The 26,942-nt window shown below is 46.4% G+C and overlaps 1 protein-coding gene across 1 annotated transcript in view; it reads right to left on the bottom strand.

The window, feature by feature from the left end:
• LOC119390989 (pre-mRNA 3' end processing protein WDR33-like) overlaps positions 1 to 26,942 on the bottom strand; it is a 277,891-nt gene that overhangs the window by 188,224 nt on the left and 62,725 nt on the right. The window contains 3 exon segments of the mRNA XM_049415008.1: positions 8,884 to 8,975; positions 8,977 to 9,036; positions 22,391 to 22,486. Coding sequence (XP_049270965.1) covers positions 8,884 to 8,975; positions 8,977 to 9,036; positions 22,391 to 22,486 — 248 coding nt within the window.

Raw genomic sequence — 26,942 nt, 5'->3', positions numbered from 1 at the left:
TTTTGGAGCAGAAGAACCTTGATTTGGAGCGGTTAGCAGTATTTAATATGCCGTCCCAGTAGCTTGAAAAAAATTTGTAGCAACTTGGGGGGACAAGTACATACTTTAATTGGCTTAGAATACACATAACACTGAAACAGCCTTTGGAGAAAGTTTTTTTAGCAGATTATTGCCAGGTATGAACTGCACTACCTTTTTCCATACCATGCGACCAATCTGGCCCGTGTAACAAACATATGAAATAATTAAAAAAAGGCTCTGAAAACTATCACCTCAAACATATCAAAGAAAAAAAAAAGCTTCGCACTTATCAACAATAAAAAAATTGTGATTGCACAACAATTGCAGTAACATAGCGGTAGGCCTTTGCTTAAGAACAGTGATATGATTTAGCAGACTACTGCTTTGGCTTTTTGTACGTCTGCTTCTTCTGCTTATTTAGCTTTTCAAGCTTCTCCAGAGCTTCCTGTAGGTCAGTGTTACTGTTTGTCAGGAGAACATCACAATAAGTGCCTTCAGCTACCTGCTCAGCCGTGCAGTTGGCATAGCGTCATCTGTACTACCTGCTTTTAACAGACAACAAAATGCGTTGCACCACCGCTCGCTGCCACCTCGTGCGGGACCACCTTCAAGAGTGCGGCGCGGGTGTCAAGAAACCTTGCCACACTGACTATCTCGTTGTGATGTGCGCGCGAATGAGTTGTGATTTCTACGCGTGAGGTGCAGCGGTGGAAGAAGACGACGAGGACGCTGAGGCACGCGTAAAAGAAGCGCGAACACGAAGAGTCGCGTGGAGGAGAAGAAAAGGAAGTGGGAGACGGAGTGAGTGGTTCGATGCAGTCGGGTGGCCGGACCTGAGTGTCGTACCAGAGCGTCGCGGTCCACGAGTTGAGGTTACGGGCTTCAGGTGGCCGCCAACTTCCTCCGTCTCCGAACGCTTCGCAACCGCGAGCATCAAGCTCCGTCGCCAGTCTTCGGGAGCCAGTGCCAACCTACCCGAAGATCCCCCTCACCGCTCTGTACCTCAGCTCGCCACCATGCCTCAGCACTACGCCTCGCTCAACTAGATGGACTGTCAAGTGGGTGAGCATGTGTCAGCCTTGAGCGCATGACTTTGGTTTGAGATTAGGGACACTAATTGGCTAGCTCGTGCTTCTTCTGTGTTTGTATAGTTTATTTTAGTGTGTGTGCATAAAGTGTTGTTCCAAACCTATAAGCAGCCTCGTCGGGTTGGTAGGAACATCCGCGCCCCCAACGATCCACACTTTAAGAACCACACCTTCCCATTACACTCGTCAAATGCATGCATATGACACTGCAAGAGTAGCACTGTTGCAAGCATACTGTACGCTTTTATTGGGGGACAACACAAACGTGCTTCACATGAGTACGCTGCTGCCTTGTCGTGCAAAACCGCTAGAGCAGGGGTTCTCAACCTTTCTGGCCTTGGGGAACTCCAATGGCTTTTCCGGAGTGCCACGGAACCCCTAACCTTTTCTTCAGCATGAAGACAGTCGAAAGCAGGGTGGGGGGCGGGGAGGGGTAGGTGATAACACCTCTCGACGCGCGCATGCACAGTATCAACACTGTCCGCACTGGCCTGTTCTCCCTTCTTTAATAATACTGAAGGCCATCACTATTGATGTAAACTCCCGATAATGCATAGACTTGAGACTCCCCCCCCCCCATCCCCGCACCGCGAGTCGCGTAAAGCGCCCGCCGACCATACACAGCATTCTTCAGGCACTGCACAGCGTAAGCAATGTGTTCACGCAAACGAAGCATCGGACATACAGAGGCCCGTTTTATTTTTTGCAAAACAAAAAAGGATGCATGCCAGTCGCACAGCGAGACGGCCGTCGACTGCTACACTGGTTGTAAAGCTAAGCCTAAATGCTGGTGTAGCCCCCACAGCCGGCATGAAGCAACACCTTTTACACACATCAAAGCACTCGTTGTGCGTTTTGACTACAGAACCGAAATATCACAGCGTATGAATACTGCCACATGATTGCCGATGCGCCATGAGCCACAAAAAAGGCGCCGAACTGGTTTGAATGTGCATGAGCATGAATCCACCCTTTACATTTTCTTGTGCTGCCGTTTTGGTAGGGCTTTGGTAGGGACGGGTCAACTGGTATCGCTAGAAAGAAAGCCTCCGTGATGAAGGGGCGCTTCACAACTTTTCCGCTAGGGGAAAGGCACATGTGCCGTGGCATCGTGAAAGAGACAGATTACTAGCGCTCCACGCATTCTGTCACCATGGGTTCGCAAATTGTGCAATTCATGGCGCACACTAGACTTATTCTTCCTTATTCCTTATCTAAGGGCGCGGTTGCGATCGCTGGCGTGCGCGCTATCTCGAAAGCCATCACAGCGGGCGGCTCGTATACCCTTCTACGTGCTGCGCTCTCAACGAGAAGTGACTATGTGGAGAGCATCGCTCCCTGGAGCGGCTGTATTCTCTTACACCAGCGTTTTGTAGTTACGCGAGATCAGATACAAAACAGTTAGCTGCCAGCCTCACTTCGTGTAACACTACAACTTGTTGCTATCGCCCTTGCGGTAAAACTGTGACTTTTTCTTCTGCCACCGAACTTCAGCTTTAATTCCAAGGCTTGTTTAGGCTAGCGAGTCGATGATCGGTCCCACATTCGCACATGTGTGGCGGTGTGTTTTGTTTCATATTGTGGCTGGTTTCTAATAGTTTAACCTGAAAAAACTAATGTCTATTTGGTTTCTAATCTTTCAAAAGGTGGCTGCTCGATGTTAGCAAGTTCACTACTCACAGAGGGGCACTGGTATCTATGAACAATGCCGTCGTAAATGAATGATGCTTCCATGATTGCGCCATTTTCTTCTTTGAGAATAGCAAAAATCAATAACCGTGAGCCAAGCAACATTATCAGTGAGGATAACGTGAAGCGTCAATGGAAGTAGTTTCTCACTTGTTTGGGTTTTGCGACGGGCCATTAAGTTGTCTTGCATGCACTCACAAACACAGTGATGATGATATGGGCACGCACCAGTTTTTCTGCTGCGTGCGAATTGACCAGCTATTTCTCTGATTCAGACAACTGGCCAAATGCAAAATTGGATTCAGATTCATTGAATGTCAGACATCAGGATGCAGAATCACTAACGAGTTCAAAATCGAAACCTGACCAAGTGGCATACAGTCGACGTCCGATTTCCCGGACGCCCGGAATTCCGGACATGCCTGATTTCCCGGACTCATCTGTGGCACCGTCAAGTTCCCCGTAGAGTCAATGTATTAAAAAGTCCGAAATTCCGGACGCTTATAGCCTTCGCCATCCGATTTCCCGGACTTTTTACTGTTAACCGCCGACCCACAGTCGCCACCGACGCCGCCATTTTGGTTGTTTTCATTTTCATATCCTTGAACCCACCATACTCGCATCGCAGGTGTGCGCCGCACCGCACCTGCCGTAACCTCGAAACCGCACGTGTCAATCCGTTGCCAGCCGTAGCTTAGCCAAGCCAAACCTCACTGTGTTCGTTCACGTCTTCACGTGTTGTTTTGTCAGCTGTGCCAGCTCTGCGGTCGTGTCTGCGGTTGATCGTTTGCTGCTGCGCGCTACCTTCAGTGATCACGTTTCCCGACCTTCAGCATCCACCGAGTTCCTAGCTGTTTCGTGCTGCGCTTTTCGTCGAGCGGATTCGCCGTTTACAGCAATGGCACCGACTGCTCCTTCGTCTTCGTCCGCGCCTTCGAAGCGCACAAATCCACCTCGTAGGCTCACGATGACGAACTGCCATCCGCGGACGTTGCCTTCGACGATCTGCGCGCTGGCGGCGTGTTGATTCCAGCCGAGATAACCCTTGAGGGCTTCGCCGACGCTGACAAAGACCTCGAGCTATGTGCGGAGTTGACCGATGACGAAATCATTCATCAAGTTACGGAGGATTCCGATGACTCCGACACCGAGAACGAAGAGCCAGCTCCTACACAGCCAACGAGCTCGGAGTTGACGCGAGCACTGATGACACTGTCATTGGTGTACAGCGGCAACATGACGTTGACTGAAATTGAGGCAGACATAATCGCGGGCAAGCGGACCGTGCAAAAGAAAATAAGCGACTTCTTTGCGCCCATGTGCTGACCTATGAGGTAGTGCCGGCCACGTCGTATTTTTTTTTTTTATAAACGGCTCTTTTCAGAGCCACCTAAACGATGCATTGGCTGAATTGCTATGGGAATCTTGTATTCCGGCTGTGACCGTCTCCGTCAGCGAAAAATACCTATCAAAAAGGTGCGTTTTTACGTGCATTCGTTTTTCCGGACTGCCCGATTTTCCGGACGTTTTCGCGGTCCCTTGAGGGTCCGGGAAATCGGACGTCGACTGTATTCTCAGAAACGGGCGCAACATGACGTTTCTTACTGCTACAAAGGTGACAGCATCCTGCTGGGCGCATTTTTTGTGTTTATCGGAACATATTTACTTCAATGAACATACGTTTTCATTAATATAAGCTTTTTTGTCATCTTTAATTTTATTACCCACAAACATGGAACAAGAAACATTTAGGAGGTGCAACACCGTTGCTTGGGGTGACCAGATAACATCACATTGCCGGAGAGCCACTTCATGCTGGCGGCGTCTGGCAGCAGGCAAGGGAATTGCCGCTGTTTCGGTGCCCGAGGGAACCGGCCACGCTAGGGGTGGCTAGAATGGGGAGGTGTGCTGAGCGCAGTACGTTTCCCTTGTCTGCGCACTGATGCTGCCGGGGGCACTGCTGCAAGGGGCACTGCATGGTAAAGCTGTCGCCGTTGCAGATTACCCAAAGAAAGCCTGGCACTCGGCAACGCGGCGCCGCATTTTTCATCGTTCACGTAGTTTTTATTGTTCGAGGGTCATGGAGTTTTGAGGTGTGAGGACAATGTCCTATAAAACGAAGAAGAAAACTGCATGTTGTTGCTTCGTTCCTGGCTGCAACTCTGAGTACTGGTCGTCGACAGAAAAGGCATCTTTGTTCCGAGTACTGAGATGAAAAGAGTTATTTTAGAAGTAAGGTCGTGCGATAGCGAGAGCTGAAAGGCAGCTGACAGAGAACTCAACACAGTGCGAGAAGCATTTCGACGGAAGACACGTAGAAGGGAACGACGTTAATTGCCACAGGTAATTAACGAGTTGGTATTGCGTAGTATGAAATGAACGACAGCGCGTACAACGTGATCTGTTGTACGCTTTCATTGCTTAACTCGGGTGCGTTTCTTTTTAAAGGGGTCAACCATAAGGAGGAAGAAAAGAAAGCCAAGTGGGCTAAGGCCTGTGTTCTGTAGATAGCTTTTTATTGCAGAGTTCAAATAAACTTGCTTCGTGTATGAATGTGTTTTCTTTTCAACTACTAAATCTTTTAACCTGATGACAAAAGAGCAGGCAATTTTTTAGGTATGTTACCACCTTTTTAGAAATACTTTTATATTTTGACCCAAAATTGATTGTTTTGTGTTTGCCTTTGGGAGGACAGTTTAAAATGACTGCAAGTGTGCTGAGTAAGAAGAACGGAAGGTAATTATAATGTAATTACCAATATTACCCATAATATGGCCATCACGGCAAAGTAGTCATAACTACCGTGCATACAAACAGAAAATGGCTTGGCAGCATTATAGCCGTGTACGTAGGCTGTGCAATGAACTAGAATTCTTGCGGTATCATTATTATAAGGTATATTATAGCCTAAAACCAAAAGTTGTGTCGTTTCAGAAGGTTGCATTTCAACTGAAGTATTATAACATCAAAACTTATTCATCGTTTTCAATTATTCTAGTTCATTGCACAGGCAGGGGTAAATGTCTAAGCAAGAAGCATCGAAAGTTTCATGGGAAAATATTGATCTGCTCAATAGCTATGGGCTTTTTCGCAACAAAAACCCACTGAAATTAAAGTTCGAGAAAAACAAGAATTGAATTTTCCAAACATGTCATTTTCAATTTGAGTGTAGTCACTAAAAAGGATCATAACTTTTGAAGAGAACCAAATAGAGACTTAATGTTTTGTGAACCACAATTATAAATGTCCGTACATTTGTAAAACATCAAAAGTGAAAATTCGCTTTTTTTGAAAAAGAAAAAACATAATTTTAAACGTGGTAACATACCTTCACAATGTGAATAAGCACTAAAAATGACTTGAATAAGTTGCAGTGATACATAATTGCAACTGGTAAAATGGCAGGACCCAAGCAGAAAAAAAATTGACTGCCTAAAAAAGGCATGCGCGAAATGCCGCGAGCAATATTATACTCTGGCGCGCAGTGCTACTCGGTATGCAGCCTGCTACCATGATAATGCATACGAACTTTGTTTTTAAATTGAGGAGAGGAAGTCTACCCTTTATAAGTGCAATCGCTGAGGGAAAAAGAAGACCATATCGCTGCAAAGTGTTGCACGCAAAAAATAGCACGAGCCATATTCGTCGGACGTAAGCAGAGCTGCGCTGCACGTCGTCTGCTCGACGCCACGCGCCCCTGCGTACAGCACCCCTTGCGGCATCGGTGCAACTTGGGGGCCGGTTTGCGTGGCCGCTTTTCACACCTCCCCATTCCACACGCATTGCTCCCGCTCCACCGCAGTTGTGGAGCATGGATGAGGAGCGCGTTCGGCTGTGTTCATTTCTTGCTTTTCCCCTGTGAGACTTGCAACCGCATTTGCAGGTTGCAACAAAACACCTCGGTCCCATCTTAGGCTAGCAAATGCAGAAGAAGAGCACACTGTGCACAGCAGCACTATTACACCCCTTTAGCAGACTCTGACCCGAGCTGTTACCACAGGCTGTAACTGCGAAGGCAATCTGCAAAAAAAATTTGTGCCTGCTAAAGCAAACGCCACTGTCGTCTGCTCACGAACGCTGCTAAAGAGAAAGCGCGCTGGTGTGCTCGCCCAACACCCCCTAGAAAAATGTTGGCTTGCCCGGCTGCGACTGCCCGGTTGTCACGAGTGTGCATATTCAAATGGACTTCGTTGAATAACCAAAGGCCAAGTGAATTTGTGCCAAGAGAAGACGTCGCCAGACAGTGCGAATTCGAAGCCGCCCCCGTGAGCGGGCTCCCCGAATCTCACAGGAGAACGTGAAGTTGCCCTCTGCGCGGGCCCCACGGTATCGGCGCCGGGCAAAGTTCAGTGTAAACAAAGTGTGCACCGGCGCATCAAGAAGAAACGCTCCTCTTCTACAATTGACCCCGAAGGAATATCGAGAGAGGGGTTTCTAAGAAGACAACCTAGAGCTCGGGGCAGTCGAACCTTGGCTCGCGCGAAAGGAAGACGCACAGCGACTTCGTCTGGACAGAACCCGCATCGGCTATGCTCCGGTCCCTGGTTTTAAGTCGTACCCCCGGCTACGCCCCGAGGGCTCCAGCGAGTGTCAAGTGCAACACCGGACGCCAAATGCCACAAAAGAAAGCAAATTCGGACTTTATTGTTTTTACATGCAGCGAAATTAGTTTGTGATTTGGACTCTTAATTAGCCATTCGAGATGTAATGTAGACGACAGTACCTTTGTTGTGTGTATTCCTTTTCTTGTTTGTTCAAAAAGTAAATAGTTGAAGTGAAATGTGTGCGTGTACATCGCTCTGGTTTTTTTTCACTTCACTGACGATGACACCGATAGTTTGTTTGTTTTGTTTTTTTGTGGTTGCAGCTTTGCATTGCAAGGCCCTGCCAATTTAAGCGCCTCCGTCGGCACATGTTATTTTTGTATTTTTGTGACGTTATCTAGACGCCTGTGGGCGCCCGTCCTAACGGGAGTTTCAGCTTCTAAATATTTCTTCCTCCGTGCTCACAGATAAACAATGCACCTACACCTATGAAAGGTATCTTTTGTCATTTTATGGTAAATGTAATGAATTTTTCGTAAATTTTTGGGGGGAATTGGACAACCTTGAAGATTTTAAATCTGCATTAAAAAAAAATCGACCCTGCGAGGTCACATCTTGCAAAAGTAAAGTGACCCTCAAAGGTTTAAGATGCCTGCTAGCACTGAAAAATAATTTGAAGGCAATGAGCAGATATCGCATTTCCCTTTCAGTATTTTTTCGACCCATTTCTTGGAACACACAATATATTTCTTTCTGCCTGACAGCAGGATCAGATAAACCATGACAGTGATGCAGACCAGAAAGCACGTTCTGCATTTCAAGCATTTTTTGAAGAAGCCGCAAGAGTTCGATGCTCTGTGAAATATAGAATGCACTTTGCCGATAATGTTGACGCAGAAACAGAGAATTCACGATATTGACAACATGCATTCACGTAGCAATATCAAACAAAAAAGGAAAACCTGCCTGACTTTGTTTACAATGAACACATGTCAACTAGCTCAACTATCATTGTAAGCAATAACAGCCGTAAAACTAACCTGCCCTGCTTTGTTTCTTGCACTGGTTTTTCCTTTTTTCTTTGTCACTCAGTGCACTTTCATGTGGAGCTTTACCCAACTTATTTGATCTTGCAATGTAATTTGTATATTAGTGTGCTTCTTTAGACATGACGGTGCGAGATTTACAATCTTCAAAGTCAAATTTTATTTTCGTGGTTTTGGGACAATCCTCTTGAACTGCGTGAGAATATATGCACTGTGAATGCATAAAATTGTAAATAAATATGAATCAATTCAATAAATGAGAAAGGTGCAACTTAAAACTGAAAAAGCAAACTATAAGGACAAGAGTGTCAACAAAAGTTTCACACTGAATGTTGCTAACACCACTGTCTTTAAAAACAAATTATACTGGCAAAAACTAACTTGAAAGGCGAGAAAAAGACGTAATCGTGGGAAGCATAACGCAGCGCATGAAATTAAGGTTCTTCTGCCCATTGCCTGTACAGTGTGTGTGCCTGGTCCCTGCCAGGTGCCCACCTGATGCCTCGAATGGCCTCCTTGTGGCCCTGGAACATCTTGACGTTGTTCATGTTGGACTGCCAGTACTTGACATAGCCCGAATGGTCGCCCTGTCACCATCCACGTGTCGTTGTGGCTCCACACCATGCAGCGCACCGACGAGTCGTGCGCCTGCAACCAAGGCACAAACAACGTTGCTAACATTCAAGCCTCTATAGTTGGTGAGAGGCAGACTTCCTCTGCCTTTCTGTGGTCCAAGTTGAGGTGCTCCATATCCCAGTGCGTGCCCTAAACGACAGGTTCACCATGCGTAGGCTGAGAGGCAACAATGGGGCCTGACAGCCCCGTAGTAAATTTTGAAAAAAGCCCATGGTGTTGGCGTACCTGTACTGGAGTTAAGAGCGGCTAAAGCACAACGAGTGAGAAATGAGGAGTGGCACAGCATTACCATGCCATGCTAAAACACTCTACTTAACTGCCCTTGACAGTACCAACTATAGTTGAAACTCTCGTGGACAGCAGACGTCTTACCACCCAACTCTCTGCCTGCCTCGGCTGCCATCCCTTGGTATCCCTTCCGTTGTTCTCACTGCCCTACAACCCACCCACGACCAATTTTTCTCTTAATGTCGGCAAGGATATTCTCATCCACACTGCTCTGTTCCTATTGCTTAATGTTACGCCTATCATTTTTCCTTCCATTGCATGCTGTGTGGCCCTCCACTGCTGCTCAAGATCTTTTGTTATCCCCCATGTTTATATTCCACATATTAGAACTGGTAGAATGCAATGGTTGCACACCTTCTGTTTTAGGGACAGTGGTAAGTTACCCGCCATGATTTGAGAATGTCTGCTGCATGTGCCCCAGTTGATCCTTCAGTAAATTTCCTTTGCATGCATAGGCTCCATTGTTAGCACATTCTTGCACAACTAATTGTGGACTTTTCCCTTTCACCTGACATTATCTTATCTTCTGCATACGTATTCATTTTCAGCCCTACTTTAATACTGTCTCTGTTTAGGTCTTCAATCAGTTTTCGCTATTCGTCCCCATCACTGTTGAAGAGCACGATGTCACCTGCAAACTGTTCCGTTGTTGAGATGGTCTACATCTATACTCCTATTTATTAGTGTTAACCCAAATCTAAGTACAGTCGAACCCACTTATAACGATCCCACATATAACGATCTATCGGTTATAACGACCATATTTGGGTGCACTTACGATTTTCCTATGCTAACCATTGAAGCGGCGTCCACATACAGTGGAACCCCGCTGTTACGTTCCTCACTGCTGCGTTTTCCCGGCTGTTACGTCGTTTTCCGCCGGTCCCGGCATAGCTCCCATAGGATACAATGTATTGGGAACCCCGCTGTTACGTCGTAACTGTCGGACCGTTCCCGTATGATACGTCGCGAAGTGCGCTCGGAGCCGACCGAGTGACTACCAAAGAGAGCGGCCATGGTGCATTTTCACGCAGCTTGGCCTCGTTTGACCGTAATATTAGCCGCATGAGAGGCGCAAGCAACAGAATCTTTCAATTGATGCAAACAAAAGCATGGCCTTCGAGATTCAAATTGCAAAGATGGCGTCTGTGACGTAACTGCTCGCGAAAGCAAGGCCTTTGAGATTGGCATTTACCATTGACAAAACCATAGCCTTTGAGATTTGTATTGCACAAACATGGCGTATATGACGTAATTGCTTGCGAAAGCAAGGCCTTCGAGATTGGCATTCACTTCTGCCATCGCGTTGGCGTAGACTCATCATCATCGTTATTTGTCGGAGAACGGGAGGAGTTCGAGCTGGTTGGAGCTCGCATGGTCGTGCGTGCGGTTCGCGGTCGGTCTCGCCGCGCCGGTCGTGATTGCGTGTGCTTAGTTCTTTCATGTCTACAGCTGTTGGTGTTAAAAAAATCACATACGTTGATTACATTTCTGTGGATGAGGCCGTCCTAAGCTCCGCGTTTTTATCCATCGACTAGATCGCGGCTGAGCGCGCCAATTTTCGTGCTGCTCGTAAGAATTGAAATAAAATTCTGTACCACTAAATATTTTGCCGTTTTTCCTGTTTTTCGGCTCTTACGTTTCCCGTCTCTTACGTTTATTTCCTACGGTCCCTTCAAAAACGTATCATCGGGGTTCTACTGTATAGCGAATATTTTTCAAAGCCTCCTACTTTTACAACGAACACTTCAGACACGGTCGCGGTAAAAATATGGCGCATACGAAGCGAAAAAAAGTTAAAACATTCCTTCTAAAGCGTGAGAGGGGCGCGCGCTCGCGCGTGCCCCGCTCCAGTTTATTCGCGACTAACATATCGCAGATGGGCAAGTACCGCACGCAGATTTCGGACGCTGCGAGCGAGGTCACTCACTTTCCAGGCGTTTTTTCAGTGGAAGAATGGCAATGAGGGAAAAAAAAAAAACGTCAGGCCTGCGCTGAAACCGCAGCACAGTCCCAGCGAAAGCTGGAAGAGCGGCGTTTCTAGAGCCCGTTGTAAGCTCTCATGGGGCTACAATACAAGTACACTAGAAAGGTACCCACTACGCCATTAATCACAATTTTATTGAAGTTGGGAAGCACCTTCTAAGCCATTATTTGTCATTCTGCGGAGAAGCGAGGCACCAGCTACACGTCTGTAAGGCATTATGTCAACTTTGTTGACGCGACGACTAATGACGATGAAGAATTATGGCTCAGCTCTTTGTAATGGGTTGGAAGCTTTAAACGGCCCACCAGTTATGTAATTTGTATTGGGTGACGCCCAGTCGCTATTTCCCTCTCCCGTCATGCTGTATAACATACGTTGACGTGGGAGAGAGACGGGGGGGGGGGGGGGTGAAGAACTTTACTGAGATCCCGAGGAAATGGATCATGTGCTTATGGGCTTCCTTGGCAACCAATACAAGTGCACTTGCGAGGAACCCACTACGCTATAAATCATTGTAATTTTTGAGAAGTAGGGCAGCAGGCACTGTGCCATTTTTCGTCATTCTACGGACAGCGTTGGTACCTGCTAAACGCATTAAGGCATTATGCGCACTTTATTGATGCTGTGCCTGATGACGATGAAGAATTATGGCAGAGCCCTTTGTAATGGGTTGGAAGCATTCAACAACCTACTCGTTGCGCAATTCGCATTGTGTGACGCCTGGTTACAGAATTCGCGTCGTGCGACCCTTGGTGCTTATTTTACTCTTCTACCACGCTATATATTGCATTTGCTAATGTGGTTCCTTCCCGACATGAAGCCTGTATAGGACCTTTTTGCAAAGCAGTTTCAAGCACCGGCATGGCTCAGAGGTTGAATACTGGGCTCCTACGCAGAGGGCCCAGGTTCGAACCTCGTTCCATCCTGGAATTTTGTTTTCTTATTTCGAGCGATACTGGTTACGGACACTGGCAGCGGCGGCGGCGGCGGACAACTACGGCGCCAAAAACGGCCGGTGAAATGATCTCATAACAGCTTTCGCTGTAAAAAGGTAGGCAGCATCAAGCCTTGCCGTCGGCTTTCGCACGGTAACCTTTCCTGACGCCGTTCTCTGCAGCTACGACTGCCTGCGATGAACCAAACAATGCCTTGGAACGCAAGAAGGCATAAATGCAAGAAGCTATAACCGCGATAACTTTCCATCGCAAAAAGGTTCACTGCTTCCCTAAACTCGTCGACGCCACAATGTGCCGCAAAAGGTCGTCCGTCTTTTCAGTAACGGCAGAGACCGGTCGATCGGTGATAACGACTTCTGCGCGATTGCAGCGATGCTTTCGGGGATAAGCACCAGAAAAGAGCGAAGGCGAGGTGGCGGCTGTCGATGAACGTGCCATTATGACTTATAGCCGACAACCTTATCACAGTCATCTGTAGATATCTGCTCGGCTGTGCGTGTGGCGTACGCCGTACACTGAGGATTGACGGCGGCACGAGCACGCCATGCTGCCGTTCACAAGTTTGTCACCGCCACGTCGTGCGAGACCGCTTTAAAGTGCGCGTCGCTTTGTAGAAACGAAAGTAGTTCGCTGTTGTTGGGCGGCGCGGGCACCGAGAACGTCGATGCACTGACAGCGAGCGTATACTGTGTGTTTGACTACGTGACAACACAAGTGCGCCGCGCATCGTCGTGGAGGGCCGGGAGAGCATCGCGGAGACATCGAGTGCGCATTAGAGCACTGCACGGGCTCGGACCTACCCGAAAACCCGGGCTGGGCTTGGGTCTGAAACTCCGAGCTTAGGACTGGGCCCGGGTTTGAGGTGGCGGGCTCGGGTCGAGCCGGGCTTGAACTTTGCTCTTTTCTTAAAGGGACACTCAATTGATGCAGTGAATTGGTTAAGACTGATAAAGTGTACTCTGAGAACTCGACTGTATCTATAGGTTGACCATCATAAGGAGAAAATCAAGGGCAAAGCTCCATTTTTAAATATCGCACCGAAATCTCTGCGCGTGACGTCACGGATTTCAAACTCCATTTGTCGTATTTTGGGGACACTGGTTCAACGAAACTTAGAAGTTTTATGAGCGACAAGTACTGATCTTCTTTCGCTTCATGCATATGGGGCTACTTGATTTATCCGAAACGGGCGATCTGAAAGTAAATAGACCAGGCGCTTATATAGCTAACATCTCACTATTCCGCGCTTTATTTGCATTCGATATTATTTTTTAGCCCAAATATTATTCTTTAATCGCAGTAATAAATGCAACATAATACATTTATACCTATAACTTATCATCACAAGTGCGATCACGGAGCCCCAAGGCGGGGAAACGTTCTTGCAAGTTCCATCCCTCCACTAAAACGAAAAGACTGCGCGCAGTCTCGTTGCATAAAATCCCTATAAAGGCATTCTTTTTCTGTGGCTACGTCTGGGTTTCCAGTGGTCATGTGACGAGAGATGTACATGCACAACCTGCTTTGTGTGCCCACATTGTTAACATCTGAGTGTTCGTCTTGTTCCGCTATATCAGGGGTCTCAAACTCGCCTCAGCTAACGGGCCGCATTCATGAAAATTTACTTCCGCAAGGGCCAGGACAGTGACGAAGGTAGGAGTAAAGTGGGGGGGGGGGGGGGGTGAATAGGTTCTACCAGATGTCAGCTAACGTTGCCATTTTAAAGACCTTTTTAAGGTTTCATATATGGGTCATTTCCAGGGCTGTGCCCAGGAATTTTTTTCGGGGGTTGTTTGTGTGCAGAACGGCTAACTTTGGCAAATGGTGGTCGCTGTGAAGGCGTGAAAGTATTTTAGTGTCACCCGAAAAGTTAAAGCATGAAAAAATTTCGGGGGGGTGTCAGAACCCCCTCAAAACCCCTTAGTTACGGCCCTGGTCATTTCTGAAGGGTATTTGGCGGCAAGTTTCCACCAATATATCGATACCCTATCTCTGAAATAACTAAAATCTGGACGCAGATTCCGCAATATTGAGTTTTGTTGCACGGTTACGTATCAACACGTGGTGGCTGCAGGCGGTGCCTCACGAAAAAAATGCTTTAGACCTGTCATGCCTGTGTAGCTCAAGAACGTACTTATAAATAAATTTAAAAATGGACAAAGACAGTCATGTGCGGGCCGCAGGCCGCTAGTGAGAGGTCCGCGGGCCGCGTGTTTGATACCCCTGCACTACATAGTGCGAGAGCTACATGATACTGCCACAACAGTGTTGGAAAGTGCAGGAATAGCATAAGTCCATTAAACATGTATATTCATGTTTAAAGGCAAAGTATATCAGCTTGACAAAATATCTGGCTTGAAATAAGAATCATGAATTCCATGCCGGGGGATGTCCCCTTACCTCGAATCATATGCATCCAATGAGTATGCGTCAGTAAGTTTATTCGCACCTTTATTACCAAATTGGAATGAACCCCTAAAGAGATCACAATCACTTCGTCCACCTATTGCCAGTCCTACCAGTGAAGTCTTACCAGCGTAGGCCACCTTCTGCCGGTACAACATCGTTAGGAAGGCATACACCATTACAATATGGACAAAAAAGAGCCCTGTGCAAGCCGTGCATAACAAACACTGCTGAAAAGTGCAAGGAGAAGCCCTCAGAGGCATTTATAGATTATATTGAAGAGTGGCACAACGTTCGGGAACAAGAGAAATGAAGGGATCAGCTGGACAGATATATTTTCATTCTGCAGAGGTCCAAAAAGACATCATAAATTTGCTCCAGTGGTGGAAGTTAAGAACTACGACTGCCCACGCCTTCACATTTCTCAAGGCAGGTGTGCGCCCCTGCGGCTAGCGCAAGCAATGCAAGGAACTTTAGCACGGCAGGACATGCGATGCAACGGCGCATGGTGGGCTTATAGTGGAATCTATTTATAATTTGATTTTTTGTACAGTAACATGCGAACGAATAAACTACAAACTATTCCACAAAAACTTATAGACTGTATATAATAGCAGTGGTGGGATATATGAAAAGACTGCTATGACAAATATTTGCTTTTTTTTTTCATTCGGCTTCTTATAAGTATTTCCAAAGTGCACGTGGTGCGCGTGGTTCGTTATAATCTAGTTTGGTGTATTTACAACAAATGTAATAAATATGACTTTTTTCCTCTATTTCTCTTGATGGGGCAAGGTGCTACTATGATGAACATAGGTGCTGCATATCCAGAAGGGTGCATGGTTGGCTTTCTAGTTACAGCATGCTTTAAAGGGACACCAAACGGGAAAAAAAACGATTTTTAGGTTATTAGTAAATTACTCGTTCACAATTCCAAAATCACCACGCCTGCCGCGAGAAGACTCATGGGAAGAGTGAAAACGCGCAAAAAGAAATTATGGCTGGTGACGCCACCTTGAAATTCAAGCATCAAACGCGTCATAGATTTTGTTGGTGTCTGCTAGGTCCTACACAGTTCCTAATCGGTAAAAAAGGAAGTGCATGGTTTTCCGAGGGGGGGGGGGGGGGGCACAGATTTAACATACAAAGCTTCAGGAAATTTCGACAGCTCAAACTCACCAAAATACGAAAAATACGCTTTGAAATTCGTGTTGTCACGCGTGGAGATTTTGGCACGAAATTTACAAGTGAAACCCTGACCTTGATTTTCTCCTTTATTAATGCATCTGCGTTGGTGAAACTAATGACATTAGATTTCTCAGAGTACAATCTATCAATCTAAGCCGATTAATTGCTTCACTTTCGTGTTCATTTAAATTTCAAATAAAGAGAGCGCTATAAAAACAAAGGGAAGGGAGTGTTCCGTTCTCTGTCCCCTCTGTTTTTATTGCCATCCTTATCAAAACCGGACTCATGCTGTAAATCACGTTTCTTCCTACAATGTCTGCTACAAAACGCTCTTGACGACCCCGATTGCAGTCCTAGAAAACTAGGTGCAGTATACCACTGCCGAACAAACGTTTACCGTACCCAGTATGTCCGCTTGACTGTTTCCACAGTGAGCCAGCCCCTTTACACAAGAAAGTATACCGTAGGTTAAAGTACACTTGCTAGCGCAGCATGCGTAGATATTTTCCACTTAAAACGCCCTTGCGGTCGATTCTATCTTCGGGCTGCACCACCTAGATTATTCGCTCGGGCTCCTGTTGGGCCCGATCTGTGGTCGCGCCGGGCCGGGCCGGGCAGGCGAAATTTTTTGTCGGGTTCGGGTCGGGCCGGGGTCTCGCTTTGAAACGCCGGGCCGGGCTCGGGCGGGTAAATTTGAACGAGACCCGGGCCCGGGCCGAGAATTATGGCCCGTGCAGTGCTCTAGTGCGCGTTGCTTGCAAAATGCTTATTTTCGCCGTGTTGAACGAAGAGGCTAGTCGCCACACCCGTGCACGGTCCGGAGTGAAGCAAGCACGAAGAACGTACAAACGCGCGCATACGGCATACAGCAAGCGGCCCTGCAGTGACTCCGCGAGCCGAGTAGGCAACGCGCTGCACACAACTAGCCAGGGATGATCGGCTCCACGTTGCGGTACCGCGCTTCGGTGAAACGATGTCAGCTCATTGCAAAGGCGGTTAATTCACTCGTGAGCACGCAGCGGGCATCGCTTCACAACGCGAAAAGGCTTAGCTTGTCACCGAAGGGGATGTTAGCAATTTAATATAAGTGCAAGGAAGAAAAAAAAAACGGCTTGGCCGCTAAGCGCACGTTTTTAAGGGCGAGTCCGTATACAATGAACTACTGATATAACGACCACTTTTCGCGACACTTTCGAGTTCGTTATAAACGGGTTCAACTGTACTACATAGGTGTTGTTACATTGCATCCCCATCAAAATGCAGCCCTCGTGACTGGGAATCAAACCCGCATCCTCGTAATTACCAGGGCAACACCACAGCTGCTAAGCCACCATAGTACAAGGGTTATTTTTCTAGTACATGGTACTATTTACGTAAAAAAAAAAGAAGGAAAGAAAGAAATGTAAGGAAAATAGTTTGTACAATGTGCGAATTGAACCTAGGCCATCACAATTTTGTACCTAACTCTTTAACACAGTGACACGCTTCCCAGCAGGTAAAGATAGTGATTTTTTCACAAATCACAAATTTTGCACTAATAGCTTTTAAGTGCATTGCTTTCAATATCTACACATAGTAAGAAAAAAGATTAGAGGTGAATAAAGCACTCGTCTCGATTATCCAGTATTTGATTCTATATTTGATTCATACTTGAAAAATTTTATATTCACACACAGCTAGAGACTCACAGTCTTGCAACTTCCCTTGAAGAGCAGCCGTGGTGCAAAACCCATACCTTTGCTCTAGACATGTTTTTCATTGCATTCTGAACATTTTTTTCATAAGGAAGCTCGTCGGAAACCGAATTTTCGTCCATCATGATATGGCCGACAGATTAGAAGTACAGCCTGTGGTGGAATCACTCTCCATCCTCGACTGTTTCGCCCTTACCCGAGGCACCAAGCACACATTGCACTGAGTGAAAACAAAACTACTGTTTGCAACAAAAGCGCTATTGACAGAACGTTCACAGTTTGTTTCAGTAGATGGGAACAATTCGAGCTCTCTTCCTGTAACATCAGGCGTGCCACAGGGTAGTGTTCTGGGGCCGCTATTATTTTTAATTTATGTAAACGACATTGTTAACACAGTACTACCAGGAACTCAGATAAGACTGTTCGCGGATGACTGCGTGCTCTTTCGTCAAATTACCTGTTCTAATGATCAACAGAACCTGAACTTAAGTCTTAATAACATACTAAACTGGTGTAATGACAATGGTATGGCACTTAACGCACAAAAAACTGTTTATCTTTGTGTAACACGTTCAAAAACACCTCTTCATTTTACTTATAACCTCGGCTCATCATCACTACAACAGGTTAATAACTACAAATATCTAGGCGTAACAATAACTAACGACCTATCTTGGAACTTACACATAGACAACGTATGTTCTGCTGCCTTCCGTAAACTGTGTTTCCTGAAACATAAACTTAGAAATTCTCCTTCTAACATAAAACTACTTAGTTACTTTACATACATAAGACCAAAACTAGAATACTCTTGTGTTGTATGGGACCCCTTTACTAAATGTAACATTAGAAAACTGGAAGCAGTACAAAGAAAAGCTGTTAGGTTTGCTTATTCTAAGTTTAAAATTACGGACTCACCGACTGAACTCATGACTGCTAACAACATCGAAACACTTGAATTACGGCGAAAAAGAAACCGGCTTAACTTTCTTTATCTTCTTGTTAATCATAAGTTAGCCCTTGACCCGCATGCATATGTATCTCCTCTGTCCACTAGGCATACACGCCATCATCACGCCCATTCTTTAACCCCGTATTTTGCTAAAACTAACGCGTTTCAGTTTTCCTTTTTTCCGCGTACTGTATCAGAGTGGAACTGCCTAACTGATCTTAGCCAATTTTCTGTTACTTAGAGCTAAAACATGCACTGTTAATTTGTGTTATGTATCCATTTAATGTAATACTTTTGCCATGTTATCTTTTATGCGTTCTGTTAGTAGGTGTTTCGATTCCATTTCTCGTGATATATTCATATGTTATCACATGTGTTTTTGATTATATCCTGCCTCTTGTACCTGTCCTGCTTGGACCAGTTCTTGGTCTGCAGTATTCAATAAATAAATAAATAAATAAAATATTATAGACACCATAGTGGATGGCACCCATGCAGCATGATGTGATGCGCAATAATAAATTCTGTAAAACCAGAGACAGACAGAAAGAACCGCAGCATTCGGTCATTGCTGTATCGTTCCTCCTAATGACCCCGTGACTTTGCCTCTTCATTCCATTTCACTGTAATCCCTGCTTTTGCTCTTCCGTGTGGCACTTGAGGGGTGCTTTGCAGTCAACTCAATGTCATGCAAATGAACCAGTGCGCAACCAGGTAAGTCTGCATCAGCCAGATCTTCATACCAGTAAACAAAGCATAGTCTTGCCAAGACCAAACAATAAGTCAGAATCAACCAACTTTTCAAATTAATAAGGTTTTACCATATTTGAGCCATTATGGCTCAGCATAGGGGTCATTCCATGCCAAATCATCCAGCGTTTTTCCGACCATCACAGATATGGCTGAAAAAATTTACACGTTTTTCTTGAAGTTCGAAACTCGTTCTGCTCGTTTATTTCTGTTGCCAAAAATTTTCCCGCCTATTTGTGAGCCTGTAGTTTTGCGCCGACTGAGCTAAAGGGCATCAAACAACAATTTTTTTCAAAGGACGTTTATGGGATGCACTCGATTAAATGGTATTTCCGGCAAGCTAATGAAGTGATGTAACTGTAAAAATAATGACTTATTTATGTATATCGATTCTTCGAGAGCTTTTCGCACGAGCAAAATTGAATAAAGTTGCAAAGTTTGATATTTTTTTCCAGGAACAAGGCAAACTCAAAGGGTAGAAATGAATTATATACTGGTGGCCTGTTCGACATACTACAAAAGAAAAATATTTTAGTCGCTGAAGGTGTAGCAGATCGTCTGAAAAAAAATTGCGAATTTCACTTTTTTTTAGAAAAGCTCTGTATTCAGCGTCAAAAAACTTGCCTTGGTGGTTGGACTAAAAATATGCACGATACTTCAATTGAAAGCCCTATGTATTAGCTAAACATAGGGAAAGTTACAAAAGGGTATTATTTTTTCAACCTGAGAAATATTTTTTTGAAATTTTGTATCTCCAGCAGCTTTTCGCGGACATAACTCAAGCGGCATGAAGCATTCGCAACGGCAATCTTCAGTCCATGCCCACTGAGCTGGGATGCAGACGTCAAACATGGTGCTGTCTATAAAGCAACCCCATTTCCTTTTCCAATGGATTCTGGTACAACGGACATTCGGATATAATTGACTAAAATTTCAGGCCAGCAAGGTGGTCAGGACTCCTTTAGAGCGGACTTTTCTACCACAGTCATTAACTTCCGACTTCAAACATCGCTTAGCATACTTTCGGGACGGGAGAAGCGCACCGCAGATATCGACGTACCGATTTAAGAACAAAGACTGCCGATCTCCGGTCTGTCAATGATCAGCTATGCCTAGCTGTCGCGACAAAAAATTGGCGCGCAGCGTGCTTCGTGTTGCGTTTTGGGACGCTGACACACGAAATTGCGAGCCGCTGTCACCGCTTCTCCGAGCGGTCGCTGCGCGGTGAGCTTGGCCGGGGGTTCCGCTGCCGATGCGCAAAATGCCCATCCGCTGTTCTGAGGACCCAGCGGGCGATGCGATTCGTTGCTTGCGACGAAGGACATTGCGGCTTCTTCGCTTTCGCATGTCCGCTAGCGCGATGTTCTTGCCCGCAAAGTTCTGATTTGTCTCGTACATCGGCATCGTGAACGGAGTTAGGCCTAACCATGACATCTAGTAGAAAGCTCGGTTGCGATGTGCGTGGCCGCGGTGCCCGATGTTTCAAAGTACGTCATGCTCGATTGCGAGTACAAAGAGTTGTCCCGCAGTGGTCTTCGTCATAAGCTTCAAAGTGCTGATAAGAAGAACCTCGAACAGCAAGTCCAACGAGTCAACGCTATTAGTCGCACGTCTGCGACGAGTGCGGTGCGCTATCGTAATCTGATGATCAAGCTTCCGCTTGCAGCTGCCCAACTAAAGTGTTCCAAATTATCGTCGACCCGTGAACACAGAATGAGTGCGAACGCATCACTAAGTAGCGTAATTTTCGACAGCCACGACCTTGCAATGCACAAGCAGCAGACGACGATCCCGAAGCGAGCATTACCGCAGAAGCAGCCAGAACATGTGCTTTTTGTACGTTTGTTACTGAATGGAGGAGCCAGCTCAAACGGAGAACTTCAACACGGAGAAATGCTCTTTACGACGAGCCCAAAATGGTGGCGCCCGGTTGCGCGGTTGCCGAGCTATAATTTTGAAAAACGCTTTTTTTATGTTTCCGCAATTTTCACCAAGTCAGCAGACGCAAAACAAATTTTTTATAGCACCTCTACGTAGTTTTAATTGAAGATATTTTGGAATCAGATAGAAAATGGGCTACAGAAACAGAAAATGCGATTTTCCAAAAATCGCATTTTTTTTTGGTCCCCCGTTAAAAGTAAGACCATGTTTGCGACTCGTAATTCTCTCCGGTTATAACAGACCCATTCATTGTTTACATAAAAGTCTGTTGTAACAGTACTTGGATTTTACATACTCCCTTTACAACAGACCAATGTCCTATGAAGGTCTGTTGTCATGAGGTCATACTGTAATGCAATGAACTGAAAGGGAAGAACTGCTGTCTATCCAAGGTTAGCGTAAAGCTACAAGAAGAATGAAACAGTTCAAGTCAATTGGGTCCAACCTTCTGTCTTTATGCTTCAAGCAACCGGCCGAGGAAGGCAATGGTGCAATGTTTGATGTCTGAACAAGGCTTATTATTACTAACTTGAGTTGAAAGCTGGGCAAGTTGGTAAAATTTAATCTTCTAGCAAACTGTGTAGCAGACGGGACACAAAGAAGGAACGAAAGGCGCTCGTCTGTCCCTTTCGTTCCTTCTTTGTATCCCGTCTGCTGCGCAGTTTGCTAGAAGATATTAGTACTAACTTAATAAGTTCTCAAGTTTCATGTGCCAAAATTATAATTTTGTTATGAGGCAAACAGCAGTGGGGGTTTACAGGTAATTCTGAAATGGTAAGCTTCTTCAAGGTGCCCCAAAATCTAAGCACTCAAATGGCTTAGCAGGTATCCCCCAATGCCACGACAGCTAGAATTGAACCAGACACCTGACATAGCAGCATGCCGCAGCCATTGCGTATTGCAGGAGGTGCCTGGAGCAGGTAATTTTTTTTTTAACAGTGAAGTCTCCTCAGTGAATTGTAGCTTCTTGGGTGGGTGACAACACTTGCCCTTCATGAAACTACCTGGCAGATTTTCAGACAACAATGCTGCAATGCTACATCTACGAGATAGCGCACTCAATGATGCAATGTGGTGAATCTTCCACTACACTGCAGCTATGGCTGTAGTATTCATTCTACTCAGTGCAACACTTTGGAGGCATCATAAAAGCTGGTCTTTGCCCCAGAGGTCATCGAGACCACTTGTGTGAAGTTGCGCTCACCTGCAGAATGGTCTCAAAGTTGAACGTGAGCCCGTTCCAGAGGGTGAACTCCCCACTTGATGCACCCGTGATGAGGCGGCGACCCTCGGGAGTCCACTGAAAGACGAGAGTGCCCTCTAAGCTCTCTGCACGCGCTATGCCAGTTACACTACACCAAGCATTTCTTTTCTTTCAATTTCACAAAGTAATAGTGGGGAATGGGCTAAATTTTATGCCTTCACAATGTGCCTAAAATCAACACTGAACCAATAACTGCTCCACTGCATTAATTTTTCTCTGTATGGTAGACAATGATGAACAGACTGCAGCCGGTAAGCATCCGAAAGCCTGGTTTATAATACATGCCCAATTAAGATTTTACAGTTGTCTACTAGTTGTCTGCACATGCTCAATTATTCATACACCTTTGCAGCAGTGGTATAAGGTACCAAAATTTGGCACATTGCAGCATGCTGTTCAATAAGGTGCATCCCTACATATACATCTGCCAGGAGATGCAACACAGCAATTGACAGTTTGCTTTGGGAGAAGCACATACAGGTGATCCCAGATATTCAAATTAGTGGCTATATTGAATAGTTGAAATATTGAACGGGTGAAAAATTCACCTATTCAACATAGGTGAAATTCAATAGAGGAAGGTGAATGAGCTACGCTTTGAGCATGGCGTAAGTGAACGGCTTTGGTGTGGTTGAACCTGCTAGAATGGCTGGAATGATCCCAGATGTACGAGGGGTTACGTGATGAAATGTAAGAAAAAGACGAAGCCGAGCGCCTGTGACGAAGAGCAAGGTTGGGAAGATTTATACAAGATTTCAGCTATTGCAGCTAATGCAGCTATTGTATGAGTAGTCAGAGAGTATAAACCCAGTAGCACAATTTTGAACAGATTCTAGCGTAGGATGCACAACACTGCTTGTTTGCTGCACTATACATATAGGTTGCAATGCGCAGCCACAATGTTTTTCAAAGAGGCCAACAGCTGAATGCATCAAGATGGGATGAATACAAAGTGACTGTAACTGCAGTGGAAGTCTGCATGAATGGCCTCACTGCAATGTACGCATTTCCTTCTTTGTTCACGCAAGATGGCATACAGGCCCAAAAACATAGCCTTAGAGATTATGACCTAGTGATGTAGTGCCATCTTGGACAGCAGTACAGCAAACAACTTCATTGATGCAGATGATTGCTGTGCAACAAGGCACACCATCATGATAAGCAACACACGTGCATATGCTGCGTTTGATGAGGATTGATCTCGCACCAAGCAGACTGTCATCACATTCGAACAGCTTGTCACAACTGCAGGAAGCAGGGACATCTGTCTGGCAAGACATCACGGGGCCGACAGGAAACACGGAGCATACACTCTTGCTGAGTGCAGGATGACAGTGTGGATGCTTGGGAGGCACGCCTTGAGCTGGAACGGAGTTCCGCTCACCATGCTGGTGACGCCGGGTCACCGATGAGTGTGTGAGAATGTGTTTTTGAAGCACCGCACTGCATTGTGGGAGAGAGCAATTAAGTTACCTTGTTTTCTAGGGGCACTGCCCACTGTGGGGCAACTGGAAATGACGGCAACACTTGGGAACACTTCCGAGCAAGGCTGCCTCATTGTTGTCGATTGTGCAGGTCCGGTGTTACATGGTCGTGACGTCATCCGAACTGTCAACGAAGTAGGGGTCCCAGTCCTGACTAGCAACCCTGTCACATACGTAGGAAGCGAGGACCAGCGATGCCTACTGGCAGAATTCAGCGACATATTCACCCTGGTCTCGAATTATGTAAGAGACCCCCGGTCAGTCTCCGCTTGAAGAAAGGGGCTGCACCACGATGTTCTAAAGCATGAACGGTGCCATATGCTCTCAAACCAATGTATGAAGAGGAAGTCGACCGTTTGATGGAGGAAGACGTGTTGTCGCCAGTCGCAATGTCGGAATGGGCAGCACCTTTGGTTCCGATTGTCAAGCAGAATGGGTGGCTGCGATTGTGTGGAGACTTTCGGTTCACAGTCAACCTCCACGACCTAGACGGAGCAGTACCTGCTGCCAAGGGTCGAAAATATATTTTCACGTCTTAACGGTGTCAAATATTTCATTCTGGTCGAACTGCGCAGTGGAACGAGACGAAGGCAAGACAAACGAGCGTTCGTTTGACTTGCCTTCCTTCGTTTCGTCCCACTGCACAGTTCGACCAGAATGAACTCGTACCAGCTCGCCCAACTCTCCATGCTGCTTACTCAAATATTTCAGCACGCTCGACCTTCGAGATGTATATAACCAGTTGCTGTTGGATGAGGAATCAAAAGAGCTCGCAGTAATCGATATGCACAAGGGTCTATACTGCTTTAATCACCTTGCTTTCGGTATTCCCTCAGCCCCAGCAATTTTCCAGAGGCACATCGAAGCCGTACTTAGTGATATTCTCGGCATACAGGTCTACCTCGATGACTTCTTAGTGCCCAAGAAAGCGGGAGATGGCTCAGTACTACGGAAAGTGCTACAAAGACTGAGGAAGCATGGACTACAGCTAAGCCAAGGCAAGTGCAAGTTTCGGCATAAAGAAGTACTCTGTACTCGTGGACAACTTTTCTTGGCAATGAAGGGAAGGCTACAGAGCCGAACCACGTGTGTGCTACCGCTGAAGAATATAGTCCTACAATTGCGTCCATGCTTTCTGCGTGACAATAAAAAAAACAAAAAAAGACATTACTTTATTTTCTACGGGACGCTGTTTGAAAGGAGGGTCAGCACGCACCAAGGAGATATTTATATTTGTTTTACTATATGCTGTTTCATTTCGTGTTTTTGCACGTGTGAAAACGTCACGCCTTTTACGTGCCCCTCACAGTCAAAATGGCATTTTCGCCTTCAGGTAAGCTCTGTCACTCTCCAGCTTTTCTGATGACTCGCCGAAGGAGCTTGTGATGAATTTCACTAACAAATGGCTGTCTAAGCCTGTGACGGCCACTCGAATAATCAAACGGCCGTCACAGGGAATACAAAAGGTTCACAAACCAAAACTAAATTCAAAACGCGCGCCGAACCGCACTACTTCATGGTGCAGTACATGTGCAGTAGCTCCGCCCCTATAGCCTTTCCTTCATTCCAAGAAAAGCTGTCCGCGAGTATAGGGCACTGCATTGATGAAATGGGTCTTGGACCAAAAGAGGACAATGTGGCAGTTGTATTCAAGGCCCTGAAGCCGACCTCGGAGAGTGAACTCAAAGCATTTTTCGGGCTATTGAGTTATTACTGTAAATTCTTGCCTCGAATATCCACCTTGTTGGTGCCATATACACGCTACTTGCAAAAGGCGTGCATTGGCAACGGGGAAGTGAGCAGAGCAGGCCTTCCAGGGAGCGAAGAAAGTGTAAAAAAATGCTAAGTTTAAGCCATTCCGCTTGGAATGTGACGCACCACTGGTTGGTGTAGGCATGGTTTTGGCACAGGGGATCGGGGGGAGGTGGACTACCCGATCAGGTTCAAGTTTCGCACACTGACCAAGGCGGAAAGGAACTATATTCTCAACTAGAGATGGAAGCGCTGGCACTAGTACGTGGGGTAACCCGGTTTCGAGACTACCTGTATGGCAACTCGTTCAAAATTAACGTTTCTAGAACTACTTCAGTTTGAAAACTTGGCCCTGTTGCGCGGCTCCGCCGCAAGCGGAGGTGGCGAGTGGTGCTGTAGTCGCGTCAGGCTTCAGCGAGGTGCACCGACCGCCGCTACGGCTGCTACTGTATCGGTGCGCCGGATCATACGGGTCACTGCGTTGTATTGACGAACAGATTCCGGATCTTGTAATACGCAGCAAAAGAGATCACACGTGTTACGCGTCCACAATGCCGATATGTTTTATGCCGGGCTGCACAGCGGCAAAAGGACAAACAAATGACCGCGGCACTTTTGGGCTCAGCATGATCAGGCAGGATAAAAGGCTGCCAGACAAATCACAAGTTAATGACACAAGTTATAGGGGTTACTTTGTAACGAACAGATCCGCGCGTGCGAAACTGTCCCGTCTTTGAATCACACCGCGCACTAGAGGAGTGTAGTTACTCACTACTAGTGCTACGCAGCAGCCCTAACAGTCAGAGCTGTGACCCCCTATCCCGCGGTTCGCGTAAGTTGCGACCGCGGCGGGTTTCAGGCCAGTGGGGACAGAGACAAGTCTTTCAACTGAAGGTGTTTATTCACCCCAGATGCCAATTGCAACAATAAGTACAGCACATCAAGTTAGTTAACACCTCAGAGGCGGAGCGTTCCGCACTACTGGGGGAAACAACAACAAAACAGCAAGCACACGTCGAGGGAATGATAAAGACTCATCTCACCTCGCGTGGCTGCTTTTGCACTCCGGTCCGGGGCGGTGGTTCGCACTCCATGGCCGGAGCGCTGCAGGGGTTGATGGCGGCGGTGGTGCTCACGGCTTGGGTCCGATGTGGTCAATCACACCGCCCAAAACCGAAGACACGGGGGCCCCCAAGAAAGCAGCGCGCGTTCCCGGGGTCTGGAGAGGAGTCTCTCCAGAAAAGGGCAAGGAGGGA

This window comes from Rhipicephalus sanguineus, chromosome 4, assembly GCF_013339695.2.
Source record: "Rhipicephalus sanguineus isolate Rsan-2018 chromosome 4, BIME_Rsan_1.4, whole genome shotgun sequence".
Classification (NCBI taxonomy): domain Eukaryota; kingdom Metazoa; phylum Arthropoda; class Arachnida; order Ixodida; family Ixodidae; genus Rhipicephalus; species Rhipicephalus sanguineus.
The sequence above is the reverse complement of the archived record's forward strand: the minus strand, read 5'-3'. Positions and strand labels throughout refer to the sequence as shown.